General features: G+C 35.6%; 1 protein-coding gene across 1 annotated transcript in view; it reads right to left on the reverse strand.

Moving 5' to 3' along the window:
* Positions 1–12,746, reverse strand: part of LOC137402719 (coiled-coil domain-containing protein 158-like) — a 91,689-nt gene extending 78,943 nt beyond the window's left edge. Inside the window, exons 1-5 of the mRNA XM_068089224.1 lie at positions 12,674–12,746; positions 12,175–12,355; positions 9,525–9,747; positions 6,876–6,970; positions 5,334–5,505 (exon numbers count right to left, since the gene is read on the reverse strand). Coding sequence (XP_067945325.1) covers positions 5,334–5,505; positions 6,876–6,970; positions 9,525–9,747; positions 12,175–12,355; positions 12,674–12,746 — 744 coding nt within the window. The remainder of the gene's footprint in view (positions 1–5,333; positions 5,506–6,875; positions 6,971–9,524; positions 9,748–12,174; positions 12,356–12,673) is intronic.
* Between the last annotated feature and the right edge of the window lie 2,748 nt (positions 12,747–15,494).

Raw genomic sequence — 15,494 nt, forward strand, 5'->3', positions numbered from 1 at the left:
CAAAGAAAGTAAGCAAGTGCACTGCCATATTGCATAGCATAGGATACTTCTCCTGGACAGCAGGTTGCGTTAAGAACCCTACAATAGTTCGCTCAGCAAATTGAGCTTTAGCCAGTATATCTGCCTTTAAATCACACAGCTCTAATTCTGCCACACCTCTCTGAACACGGGGAAAGTTATCAACTTGGGTTTTCCAAAGCTGATGTGCCTGAAATGGGCACGCAACCAGCTCAATAATGCCATTGATACTATCGAAAGCAGCAAAGCGACGCTCCATCTCTGAAGAAACATCAATGAGTAAAGCGCGTGCTGCTGTAAGGTCCACGACACCATCACGATCATTCACAAATTCTCTGATTGGAAAGTGGTTCATATCACTGTTTATGTCCTCGTAAAAACAGTGGAGTTTGTCTTTAAAAGATGTTACTGCATGCCAGAGTTCTACCACAGTACGACCTTCACCCTGCAATTTCAAATTTAGGTCATTCAGATGAGCCAAAATGTCTGTCAGAAAAGCCATGTCTCTCAGTGAATGCTCCGATCTGAGAATCTCTAAAAATCGTTCTGCTGCATCTCCTCCAATCTCACTAAGAAACTGCTCAATATGCTGTCTTACAGTCCATACTCTTTGCAAAGCTCTACCCTTACTCAGCCATCTGAAAATATACATTAAAGTACATTGTATATTAAAAATAATTGACAATATTAACAACTTTGCTGTGTTTTTTACCTCATCATAATGTAATGAAAATAAGTATGTCAAATATAATTCGAAGATAGCAGTATGGTACTAACCTGACATTTTTGTGTAGTAACAATTCATCATACTGAGAATCAGACTCCTGCAGAAATTTTCTAAGCTGGCGGTGTCGTAGAGATGAATTTGATCTGAGAAAGTTTATTAGTTTCATTATGTCCAGCATAAGACTTCCAGATTCATCTTTCAGTTGTGCACAGAGAATGCTTTCGTGTATGATACAATGAAATGCAATCATCTGAGGATTGTTTTCTTTCAGGCGATTAACAAAACCAGAATATACACCCACCATAGCTGGGGCGTCATCTGTTGCTACAGAAATTATCTTATGCATTGACACTTTATGGGAGTCCATGTAAGCCTTGAATGCCTGATATATATTTTCTCCAGTCGTACGTTCTGTCAGTGGAATAACTGCTGCAAGGTCCTCACTAAACTTGTTGTTGAGATAATACCGAACAAACACATTCAGCTGAGCAACACCGTTTATGTCAGTACTCTCATCTACTGCAACTGAAAATGATTTACATCTGTTCAAGTTATATATGACACCTTCAGTTACATGATTGGCAATAGCTTCTATTTGTCGGGCACACGTATTCCTAGATAGCGGTACTGACTGAACAGCTTGCTGAATATCTAGCTTTTCGGGGTAGAGCGCTTGAACGGCTGAAACCATGCATTCTTTGAACAGTTCACTGTGGCTGCATGGAGCCATTGCCTTGGCAATTTTATAACAAACCTCATAACCAGCAGTAGCTGCTCTTTGTTGCAAGCTTGTAGCTCCCCTCATCATAGCCATTTGTCCATTAGCCTGCCTTGTTAATCTATCAAGCTGTTCCTGCCTCCTAGCTGTCCCTGGAGAAAATCTTCCGTCATAGTCAGGATGGTTTTGAGTGTAATGCCTTTTGATATTTGCTACCTTGTTTATCGCGACTGAATTATTGCATATCAAACATATAGGTTTCCCTTTTACTTCATGAAAAAAGAATTGTGTAGTCCAGTTTGGATTAAAACGTCGGTTTTCTTTGTCTACCAATCTCTGAGCCATGATTGCTTACGAATTATTTTTTTAAGTCATCAGTCATACAATCAAACAATTTATGCTGAGAAATCCACCACACTAACGCAAAACTAAACTCTAGTATTGTCGATAATGCTGGTCAGGTAACTTCAGATAACTACCGTAACTTCTGGACTATTAGCTGCTACTTTTTTGCAATGTTTTGAACCATGCGGCTGATTTAGAGGCTACGGCTATTCTGCAGTTTTTTCTTTCACCGCTAGGGCGCATTAACCGGCTTCTGTGGTTAATGCGCCTCTAGCGGTGAAATAAAAAACGAAACTTTGCCTACTGCAATACTGTTCCGTTAGGCAATGGGTTAAAAGCGTTGGTTAATACGAAACAGTGCCTAACGGCACTGTTCTGTTTTAATGAGCAAAGTTGCTGCCGTGTTAAAAGCACCGTCATGAGTTTTGCGGCATATACAGAAGGTGCGGCCTATGTACATGTATTGTTTTATTACCGGTTTTTTAAATAAAGCAGATGCGGCCAATATAGAGGTGCGGTTAATAGTCCGAAAAGTACGGTAATAATTACTACTGATACAATAATACATTGCCTAACAAACTCTTTACAATTTTCAAAACATTAAAAAAAATTATAACAGCTGGGGGGCCTGATAAAAACAGCTGGAGGGCCGGATCAGGCCCGCGGGCCTCCATTTGGGCATCTGGGCTGTACACTATCCTATAACTGTATATACTTTAAATATTTAGCCTGTGAGAAAAAATTCCTAAGCTGTAGAAACTTTTAAAAACCAATCAAGGCTCAACAATCCTTGCAACAGCATATCCTCCGTTTTTTCGTGACGTGATTTTATCATTGTCGGCCATCTTTATAGACAATTTTATTGTTAAAAGCACGAAGCTTTTTCAATGATCTTTTGAAAACGATACTTTTGTTTGCAATTTTTTTATTATAGTATCAGAACAACACCAAAAAGTATTAGAAAATAAAAGAAAAACAATCGTTTTTTACAAATATGGCGGCTTTTTCGTGAACGAGCGCATGTGCAAACAACTTGATGATGTAAAAAAAACGATGGATTATTTATGGAAATTTCTAAACATGCGAAATATTACTACCATTTTGTTTTACTGAATATTAAATGAATTACTTTTTCAAACTTAGGTTGAAGTTTTTAACATATTTATAAATGATAAAATTTTTAAGCTCATGAATGTAGCATGGCACACAAACGATATGATTAAAAAATTTATCTCACTCTTGCGAGTTATTCATAGAATCGGCTCCAATAGACACGTGTTTCTTACAGTTAAAAGTTTATTGAATGTTCAATAAAAAACATTATAAACTATCGTTTAGACATAACTGCACTTTGATTGCTGTTATGCACAAATTTGTATGTCTTATCCGATATCCGGATCAATGGGTTCCATTTTACCTAGAGTCTAATGCATTAACAAATGACACCATCATTAGTATGCAGATTGTACGACGTTGTCTAACTTTTTCTCATAGAATTATAACCCGGCTAAAATGCAATGAATTCTGATAGAGTATAATTACATAAGCATACTAATAGTGGCTAAACGAAGTAATTAAGGTAATCAAGAAATCATCGAAATATTCTTACAGGTTTTTCTGAACACCAAACTTGGTCATAGTGGCTTCAATTAAAATGCACTTACATTTAAATCAATGATAAACAATTTACGATAATTCTTAATCGCAGTTTAGAAGATCATGAAAGGGAGGAATTACTTTTGTCTTTCAGCTGTCATATAAATTAATTGAGGCAAAACTTTTTTTTTTCAAACCGATTGCTTGTGTGCTATTCAACATCTGTGATGGAACAACAAAATTTTGTAAGATTTAAAAAAATGTACAACGTAAGTTTCAATTAGTTTGAAACAGTAGATTGTTAAATATTTAGCAAAACAGAACGGTTTCGCTAAAAGCCGTACTCACCAAATTTAAAGAGCCACTATACAGAAGTTGAAGTCCAAAAATTGACAGCAATAAGGTTGAATGAAAAAAATGATATCTGAAACTTCATGCTGCTGTTTATGTTTTTGGACTTATTTCATAGAAAATGCAAGTTTTCCAAGTTGATAAGAACCAAATTTAGTGAAATTCTGCCCACATTGTAAGATGGATTTTTAAGTTTCAGAATGATATCACAGGTTTATAGCTAATTTCAAAGCCTCGCATAAAGAACTAACACTTAGTGTGGCAATGCCCATAATTTCTTTTCTTCTTAATCCGATAGCCTGCTGGTCGGTGCTTAAAGCACATAAATTACATAATTTTTATTGTATATTTCAATACATCAGAGTCTTGGCTTTCGAATGAGCTATTGTTTGCCATGGTGAGACAGACATTGGTTGGTGTTTATAGGATTTCCCCAGAGCTCTACCGCGAAAAAGTTTACTGGCATAGTCTCGAAAATTGTGACGTCACAATTTTCATATTCGTTGTTGTGTGCTCTTACCGCTTATTTATCAACCACAATAATGACGCTAGTGGCAGGCAAAGGTAGGACAACTCCAGAGAACGAATGAAGATGACAAAGGAATCAGTGTCATTAGTTCTCCATGTACATATTATTTCTATGATAAGTACCTCAGACTCCAAAAACCATACTATATTTTCCCGATGATATTATGCACTAGCTATTTATTTTTAATGTGATGTTGAGGGTGACGACTGAGACTAATTAATTTCAAGCATTGGGTGATTTCGCGAAAGTGCGATTGACATTTAGTCCTAGGGCCACGCAACCGCAGGTCATAATTTAATCGATGTGATTTAATTACCTTTATCAACGCCAGTACATTTATTGAAGCATAATTAATTAACCCAGAACATGTGTTTGTATTGGTCGGGCGTTAGCACAATCGATCGCGGGCATTGTTGATGATCTAGAATCTTAGTTTATTATTAGCGCTCTCTGGGTTTAACAGCACCGATTGCCACAGAAAAACGCAGCTTCAATGGCAGTGAAAGGGACCGACGACCTAAGGCTAAATGAGAATAATGACGTCACATTTTGAGTACCTGAACCAAGTGTTATTTTTTTGCAGGACGTACTTTTGACACCCCGTTTTTCATAGTTCTATCATTCTTTGTGTATTGAATATAGGCTCATTCGAAAGCCAAGACTCTGATGTATTGAAATATATAATAAAAAAATTATGTAATTTATGTGCTTTAAGAAGCTGCTTTTTAAGAACCAAACGGGTTTGAAACCAAATATTTTAACGAAAAGCATATGCGTATTAAGTTTGGAGGAAGTAGGTCAAAAAGTGGAAACATTTTAGTGGAAACAGCGTTCACACAAACTAACACACACACACGCACACACACACATATGCAATAAAAAGGTTGGGCTTATTAATATACATGTAGATAATTCTAACGAAAAATTTCAGGCAGTTTTATATTCCCAGCCAACGCCCGCTTGGCCAGAGGGTACAACGATCACCTGGAGACTGTTTATCCTACATTTACACAAGTTATCTTGCTCGGGTCATCGGTAATGCCACCCACCATATTGTCATAGTCGGACTTGATGAGACGTAACATTTCTAGTTGTTTTTCTGTCTCATCTATGGTGTGCTTCTGGGATTCACTAGTTTGGTGGAGCTCAGTGACAGCACTCTGTAGACTGTTTATCAAGGCCTCTTGATTGCTCGCCTCCGCTGCTTTGCTCGCCAATAGCCTAACAAATGGAATTAGAGGTGAATAGAAACGTTTTAATAATGAATTTTTCAATAATTGTTTTGTAGAGAACATTTGCTGTTGCGTGTAGCCAGTCGAGGCAATATCTTTGCTTCAGGCTAGCTTTCACACAAAAAAGTGATACAGAGTAGAAAAATGAAGGGCAACAATTGGCATCAAACGTAAAATTTTAGGCACTCTATGGATAGTGAAAGGCTAGTTAAAATAAAATGAATTTGCTGCGATCGTGGTTAAACTGTAGTTACTATGACGATAAACAAATAAACGCATCAATGAAATAAATGTGTGAAAAACCTAAGCTAAGATCAAAGATGGGTGACTAGTGTCCACATAAAAGTTAGCTAACATATTTCATGCATATTACAAACATTAAGACCGCAAGTATGTAGTTTAAGTTATGAAAACATTTTTGTGTTCATCCCACTTGATTACAAGACTAAAGCAGCTATAAACAATAATTTTAAGCAAGCGAAGAGGTCAAAGATCAGCAGCTCTTGTCTGACGAACCTATTTGTATGGTAGGAAATAGCCATCCTACTAAGAGGTAATAATGCTAATCTTTGGCCATATTCGCTAATTGTTATACCTAAAAAGTTAAAACATATTTAGGGCTTTTCAAATATTTTGCTAATCTTGGATACATAAAAAGCTACCTTCACTGATGGATATTTTTCCTTGCAAAACGTACGAAATATCCAACTAATTATATTTTTGGTAGAATTGATTTCAATTATTATTGCATAATAATTTAAGAAGATAAATCCATGCATACATTATATCCATACATACGATATATACATATATGTTACATACATACACACGCTACCCATTATAATTGTTATACATATTTATACAAGCGCAGATTTAAACATGTGCACGTGTATATATTTTGACATTAAGCCACTGTCAACTCTCAAATATTTTGTGATCTTGTGTTAATATAAGATATTTAATATCAAAACTCACCTTTCGCCTTGTTTACAATGATTAGCTGGGAGTAGATATACGCAAATAAAAAATCTCAGCACCAAAATTATTACGGTTGAACATAGTTCAAAGTGACGCTGATAGTTATTCATGTAGCTTAGCGAGTGTCAAGGTCAGGTATTCAACCAACTCAGTTTTTAGTAAAACCTGTAATATGATCAGCGTAAAAATTAATTTTTCCCTAAGCAACAATAAGATTGTAATATAATGACACAAGATAGCAGAGTTAGTGACAAACTGGTTCAACAGGTTGCGGACCTGCTTGATCATCCCCCAAACATCCAAAAATAATGATAAGTGCAGAGAACTGACAAATTTGTCTCATACATAGAAGAATCATACAAACTCCAAGGGTTTACAGACCTATCACGTTCCAGCAAAGAGTCCTGCAGACGTCTAGTGATTTCTTCTGTCGACACTCGAAATTGCCTTTTGTGGTCACTGTTGAGCTTCTGTGCCTGGAGTGAGAACGATTCACGCACAATAAATACCCTTTGTGAAAAAGGTTGTGATGACCTATTGAAAGCAATAGAAAAATCAAGTGATGTTAGGTGGTTCCAACTGTCCTAGTTAGAGAGATGCTAGCTTAGTTTGTTCTTGCTTTGTCCCCAATAAAGTTAAAACATGAGACAAAAGGAGCCAAAGCATGTAACGGTGATTAACCAATACAATGACTATTATACTTGTTCTTTAGTGTTGAGGGAAAAGAGAAACCACTAGTAAATTCATATCAAATTTAGTCAGATTGTTGCTCATTAAAATACCAGAAATAGTTTTTTTAACAACACACTTTCTCAGCTTATAGAGATAAAAGCAATAAAAAATTTTAATTTCAACTTGTGCTACAGGCACAGTCTTTGTGATAAAAAGCTTTGAGTTATTTTCATAAAAATATTTCAAATATACATGTCGTAGAGGCACAAAAAATCATGATCACAAAACTAAGGTCTGAGATGCACTCTCACTTGTTCTAAACTCCTCATGGCCCAGATTAGCAAAAGGCTAGAAGAGACCAAAAAAGTAATACTGATACAACAGCAGGTGACATCAATAAAATCTCAAAAAAAGCATTGCATATAATATCAAACAGAGTTTCTCTGACAGCTAATTCACTTTGTCATGTAGTTTGTATGTAGAGGTGACTGTAGTTTGTACAGTGGTGTGCATAAACTTGGAATCACCAGTTAAATCTTCAAATATGTATGTTTATATGTTGTTGTCTAAGAAATTCTTTGGAGTTAAGTGCCTCAACCCCATCAATATATATATCATTTGAAAGGGAAAATTCTGAAGAACAAGATGATGCCAAATATTCGAAAATATTCTCAGATTTTTATCGCTGGGGATGGATCTACCGAAAGGCAGACTTATTGCAGGCTATGAATGTTGTTAGTGAAAATTGATAAAATAGGATACAAACAAACACTTTTATACAAATTGGTGGCCCTGAAAAGGGCTGTTGGGTTATTGTTGGTCTTCAGAAGGACTGGTAAGGTGTCTTGAGCTGAGCATTAGTATTTTATTGGCCAGCTCTTGTTCTTGATCACCATCTGACACCGTCGAGGCATGCTGTTTACCAACTTTTTGAGCTCTTCAGGAGTGATGATGTGATGCCAAGGATTAATATAAATCACTCAGAAATGATTGTGTTAAATCAATCAATGCATTGTTTGAAAGCACATCTTCTGCTGATCAGATTGATATGTAATATCTGGCATGGCATCATAATTGGCGGGAAAATAGAAAGCAAATGGAAGATCCATTCGATATAGAGTGAACAAAACAATGTGATTCCAAGTTTATGCACACCACTGTATGTAGAGGTGACTGTAGTTTGTATGTAGAGGTTACTGTAGCTTGTATGTAGAGGTGACTGTAGTTTGTATGTAGAGGTGATCATGAGTCAAACTTTGACTTTACTTCAATCACTAGTAGTTTATCAGAAGTTCAAAAAATAGCCAACTCGATGTTCTGAAGGGGAGACCCGAATGTAACGCAAAATGATGCGCGTAACACCTTCAACAACTTTGGTTGATAGCAAAATCACTTGTGTTTTTATGTCGATGACACAATGTTTAAAATGGCTTGTATTTGAGGTTGTTTTTGGCAACATCTCAGAGCAATCCTACAAAGGTCAGATATGGTTTACAATATTCCATACTGATATCCAACAAACACTTATAAAAATATTGGCAATGCTGAGAGTTAGAACTTGTCCTAGGAAAGAATGAGATAAGTAATGGCAGTCTTCGCTTTCATTTAAAGATGAAGTCAAATGTTAGCATATAAAGTTATCCATTCTGATATTTACTATGTATGTCAAAACTATCGTAGGTTGGAGCAACTATTTTAATAAGAACGCTTTGTAGTTTGATTAATTCATTTTAGAGTTTAAAAAAATATTCAAAAGGCAAAATAGAAAACTTTCAAGAACTAAATTTAAAACTAAATATAAAGTAGTCATCCATAAAAACTGGTTTCTATTGTTATTTTACCGACGTGAGAACGAAATTGAAGGCTTCGTAATGTGTAAGGCAGATGTTACAGTGGGCATAGAAATATAATTAACACACAAATAGTTGAAATTAATTTAATTTATGTTAATTTGGCATCGCATTTTCAATTTGTAAAAGCTTTTTCCTTTTTACTTGGAAAACTATGTTTAGAGAAATTTCAGAAAACAAATGATGGGAATTACTTGGTATGTCTCTGCCGATACAAGTATGCGCTGTAGTTTGTATGTAGAAGTGACTGTAGTTTGTATGTATAGGTGACTGTAGTTTGTATGTAGAGGTGATCATGAGTCAAAATTTGACTATAATTTAATCACTACCAGTTTATCAGAAGTTCAAAATATAGCCAACTCGGTGTTCTGAAGGGAAGACCCAATGTAATGTAAAGCGATGCTCGTAACTCCCTTTTTCTTAAATCAGTTTGTCACATATTTGCTCGTAATTAAGATAATTTCAGTTAAAACAACATCAAACTTCAACTACAAAAATCTGTGCACACCTGTTTTAGCTCCTCCCTCATCCTGTCTATCGTACGATTGGCAATAGCTAATCTCTCCTGCTGTTGTCGGCTAGATGACCCGAATTGCACGCTACTTCCTAGCTGGGGCTGAGACAGGCTGTTTCCTCTGTAGCTGGGCAATGAAATAGGAGGAGGAGGGAGTAGGTCTTGCGTAAGACTAGAGTGAAGGGATGGAAAGGAAAGGGATTTGTGTGCCCTCTTTCTACAAGCAGGAAATATTACTTTCTATTTACCGATCTGTCATAAATAAGGAACTTCAGTACTGCCCATGTAGCAAATAAAACACTATCATCTTGTGATGCAGCCTGTTGCAGTAATGATCAGGTAGAAACCACTAAACAAACAATTACAGAAGGCGCTCCGACAACGTAAATAATTCGTTCAAGGAGCGTTCACGTTATAGGGATTTTACATTGTGGCCTACAGACCACTGTAATAAATGTTAATTGCCTAATCCGTTCCAAGATCTTGCCAAACTCACCCTTTTGGCAAGACAAAAAATAAAAACTAACGTTAATTTGTTAATTTTTGGGCTGTACGGTAACTACAGTATTATTGGTTTGCGTCGAGAACTTTTCTCCTTTTTTCTGATCAACTTCAGTGGGTTTTATAGACAACGGTTGTGGTAATTTTACAATAAGTTGATAGTAGCGCACATATTCGACGTTCATTTTAAATGATTTGCTTATTTTTCCTAGAAAACCAAAATCTATTCTGCAAAGTAAAACTATTAAATTAATATTACAATAAACAAAAATTTTATACGTCTACAATAAAGCAAAACATTATGAACAATTCTACACTATCTGTTGAGAATAACTTAGCTACACTATTCTCTGTTTTGTAAACACATTTGACGATCTATCACGACGAACTAGAATGTCACAGAAGTTGTAGGCCTATATATAATTAATTATATATAATGATATATAATTAATAGAAATAACGCTTTACGCACTTCCCGCAAATGTGGGGAAATAGGTTACCACTCAAATCAAATTTGAGAACTCGCCCAACTTGACACTTTACGTTATATGGAATTTTTTACATAGTACGAAGCAAAAGCTTAACATAAATTCTTTGCGCTATCTGGAATTTACGTTATAGGAGGTATACGGTATAGGGGCGTCTACTGTAGTAACATTATTAGATATCGAATTAGGTCCTTAAAAGAGTTGCATACACATAGCAAGAGCATTAATGAAGTAATGAAAAAGCAACTCCCCATGAATTACAATGTTCAGCACCTATTTTATATGGTAATCGTTTTATATTGTTTTATGAATGACTTCATGTTTTTCATAGTTTACCATAGATGTTATGATAACCACTACATGACAACTAAAATCAATGCAACAGTGGCAATGTCGAGAGCAAAGATACTAAAAACGAATAAGTTTTTACTTAAGCAACTAGAAAGTTTTAATCTTGATGAAAAGCTAAATTAAGCCAAAATTAGAATGGAACATGTTTTATAATATCACAAATTCTATCACCAAATGTAAGAGATTAGCCTGTAAAATCTATCCATATATCTTGTATTTCTAAGATGTCATCACAAAGACTGTCAGCCATGACATAATCACTGAAGGAGAACAAGAGAATGCAAGGAAAAGGTTGGTGAGTGCGAATAAAATGAAGGCCACTAACCAGTGACATACAGATTTTAAGGTGATTGATAATTATAAATGAAACATATTTTTTGAAATTATCTGATACCCCACAGGAGGCAGATAAATTCAAATGACAAAATCATTATAGCTTTTTACATACAACGCCGGTAATCCTTGACCAAGTTGTAGAATGACCCTGGTGATAGACAATTAAAACAGCGTTAGAACTATAACATATGCACGTGCCAATTACGAATAAGCATTCATAGGTGGTAAGTTTAGTCGAAAAGATGCTGGTCGAAACTGACAGGCTTTTAGTCGAATTCATAGACTATTAGTCAAAATTATTGAAAATACCTGTCCGATAACACTATCATTTTGCTATAATTCTTAAAAAGTACAGCATTACATCTCAATTATGCCACATTAAAATATTTCACAATATGTATAGCCTGTAAAACAAATAATTATGCATGACAGTAAATTGTAATGGCTTTTCAACAAGCCAATTTTTGCGTAGCAACATGGACCTTGAATCAACAGAACACACCACATGCTATGCATGTATATATTATTAGACCCATGTCACAGAAATTTAGAAAAATAAATAAATTGCATGCATATCAATATTGTGGGCGAAGTATGTTTACAGTACAACAATTACAACTTCTCATTTCGGTATGTTTAGCTATGAGAGCTAGTACAAAATTATAATACTAAACTAACACCAAGTTGAATATAATTTTAGCTAACAAGTGAAAACTTACTATTAATAATAGAACTAATTATATTTTTGTCCAATATTAATATTTTTGACTAAATGACATGTTTTTGACTAATAGCCTAAACTTTTGACAGAAACTCCACTTGACGAAGAAAGGCTTCAATTTAGACTAATGGCCTTTCTGAATGTGTTATCGGCCAATAGAATTTTGGCAAAATAACCGTAAACCTTCATAAACCTAGCAGAAGTTTGTGTGCATATGGTTGTCTAGGGTTGTGATATAGGCACTTACTGCGAGAGAGTGGCTGAGGGATTTGAAGGATTTGGCACAGGAATAGACATGTTCAATATGTCACTAACTCTAGCCTGGTCATGCTCATCTTCTTGGGCTATTCTAGTGTTTAGCAATTCTTTAAGCGGTGAGGAAGACTTCGGTAGTGGGGATTCGTGCGATGAAATAGTTGAGTCAAAGCCTAATTAGATGCAAAATGTAAATAAAGAATATTACGGCTTTTTCAATATTTTTAACAAGTAAAGCCTTCCAAACTACGAAAAAGTTAAATGCAAAACATCAAATTAACACAAATGATTGCTTTGCCTGTCACAACAAAAAAAGACAAGAGTATTTGATTACTACGCTGTAACAAAATTCATTAAAGGGCAGATAGCCAAGCTTTTAGCGTGCTACATCAACTCACAAGCCGCAGCCTCGTCATTTCCAGTGATCTTAAACGTCACTCTCAAACACGCTGCCCATAGTAGTTGTGTACGGAACGTCCATATACAAATACCTTTGCTTAGGAGATCTTTTCCCTGCTGTTCTAGTTGCTTAATTTTTTCAGCAAAGCTTTGACTGGTCGCCATTTTAACGCTTTATACTTCATAAAACAGTTATTTAAAACTGTTGGTAGGCTTTACAGTTTAATTTTATCGGTCTGGCCAATTATTAAAAAATAAGTAGGTGATGGGATAATAAGTCGCTCACTTTTAAAACAAAAAATCTAAACGGCGCAAATTCCTCGCTCATGTTGTTTACGTCGGAGATGCGCGTGCGCACTTTCAAAACTCGCGGCGGAAAAGCTTCCTGCAATTTTTCGAGCCAATCAAAATTCAAGGTAACCATCGATATTTGGCGATTCTATGGACAATCGAGCGATTAGGTCGAAAACTGTTGCCATGAGCCAACAACTCTGAACTTGTTTAAGGCTCGCCACAGCATGCCGTGCGATGTATTTGTTTTCATGGCATTCAAAGAGGAAAACCAGGAAGCAATGATCTTTATCAAACCAGTTTCAACGTACTTTTGTGATCCATAGAAATAACTAATGCTATGAAACAGTATGTTTAGCAGTATCTTTAGGATTTATTGCATGGCACTGTAAACTGCATTGAAAAACCTATTAGTAGATAAATACATGTAACCATATAGTGTCAAGTCAACCTCAAAAAATTTCAGCACAAAATAGTCTAGGATGCATCACTTACCTTTTCAATATTTAAAGCATGTAACTTGAGTGGTGTTTTGTTAACTTGATCAAACCAGACATTTGCCTTTATTCTTCCTCACCCTCTGTTACAATATGTAAACATGAAACAACTTAATAGTGTTTTCAACTTCAGATATGGGCTCGTTACTAGCTATATATAGTTATATTATAGTATTGGCATAAAGAAACTTTTGTGAGAGCTTAAAAATTTGTCTTTAAATGTCCTCATACACTGTGTCAAAAGATTGGCAGTGTTGGTCATGTACCCATTCTATTGTTTCCTTGGTAATAATCCACAAACATTACCTACTGCTAAGTTTTTTACAAAGTGAAGTTTTGTAACGGCAGAGCACTGTGATCAGGGCCATAGCAATAGACCTTTTGGCCACCACGGTCGTAATATCATGCCTTCGAGATACCGAAGAAGGCCTGGCCACCAGTAAAAACTCGGACTACCGAGAGGAAAGCCGAGGGACTGAGAAAAAGACTAAAAAGAAATCGTGCATAAAACAAGGAAAAACAGTGAAGCTTAGACAGTAAAATCTATATATAAAAATCTCAAAGTCAGTCATACGGTCTGTTGAGCTATAGCTGTTAAAATCTAGGAATGAAAGATTCACTTTGTGCAGGATGTGATCTCGGAACCTCCTGTTCACTAGGAGAAAACCTAACCAATTAAACTATGTGAGTTGCAATGGATTCATTACGAGATATGAGTCATTATCTGGCCTAAAATACGATAGCACTCTGTGTTACGCAACGCCATTGAAACTTGCTCTCACAGCTTTTATTAGTAAGTTTAGCAATACGGATAGTGGCTTACTCAAATTATTCATTGGCAATGTGCCAGACTAATGGCAAGTAGCAGGCAACTACATTATCAGCTACTGTTTATAAGCTGTTTTTAGCCGAACATTCGGCTAGTAAATATATAAAATGAAGAGGAATCGTTTGTTGCAGCAGAGTTGTACTGCGCACATGCTCTTTGCATGTATGTTCTGGGTTGATTGCCTGTCATGCATTTCCAGTATACTTATATATTTACTAGCTGTACTACCCGGCGTTGCCCAGGTAATAAAAAAAGGCTTTGCACAGATAATTGTTTTGTATTTAACATATAACAGCATTTGCCATTCTAACTTTCAAACTACATATCATGAGAAAAGTGTTTTGTGTTGTTGAAATAATTTAAGAGAAAATAAAACAACTGTGAAGGTTTTCAAATTTTGTCAAACAACTGTAACTTTCAAACTTCGTATCATGAGGAAAAATTTTTGTGCAGGTCAAATAAATATAAAAAATACAACAACTAAAAAGGGGTTCAGATGTAAAATAATTAGCAAATAATAGTTGAATTAACTCAGTTTGGCTACGATTACAATATATACGAATACAATTAATACGAACTGAAAAAAAAAACAAAATAAAAATCCTGAATATGTTGAGTTAATAATAACGATTATTGCATAGAAGTGTGTGTGTGTGTGCGTGCGTGCGTGTGTAGGCGCGCAAAAAAGGTTATTGTTCCACCTGAAGCTATTCATCAAAGCTTTGAATACGACGATACTGGGACCACTCGACACCAGTACAAATGTAAACATTAGATATCGTACGATCTTTGTCAGACCAAACGGAGAGAGAATGTTGAGGCTTTTTCCACGGAGATAATATAATTGTCCGCGTGAGAAGAATTTGCCTTGATCCCAAATATAGTAAATGAACCTTACGAAAAATATTTCTTAATAGCATCATCGTAACGTGTGGGTGCATTGCTAAAATAATTAGCGTGTCATACAGTAGACAGTATATGATAACACCATTGACCAATATGCCGCTGTAGCTCAGTGGTAGAGTGCCCGCAATAGACTTGCTCATGAATTCGTCGTGAGCTCAAATCCATCAGAATGCAGAATTCCAAAATTTTAATAACTATATGTATAACTAGAACGACACACATACCAGCATTGAGAAATACATATACAGTACATCCTATATTGAGTAAATATATATTTCATTAGTGCTTAACACTCGGTGTTGTTCTTTGACTTCCTTGCGGAGAATAAAGGGAACCGGCAGCTTCCTACACAGTATTTTATACCATGATGCGAGTCTCTATGCATTATAT

This window comes from Watersipora subatra, chromosome 8, assembly GCF_963576615.1.
Source record: "Watersipora subatra chromosome 8, tzWatSuba1.1, whole genome shotgun sequence".
Classification (NCBI taxonomy): domain Eukaryota; kingdom Metazoa; phylum Bryozoa; class Gymnolaemata; order Cheilostomatida; family Watersiporidae; genus Watersipora; species Watersipora subatra.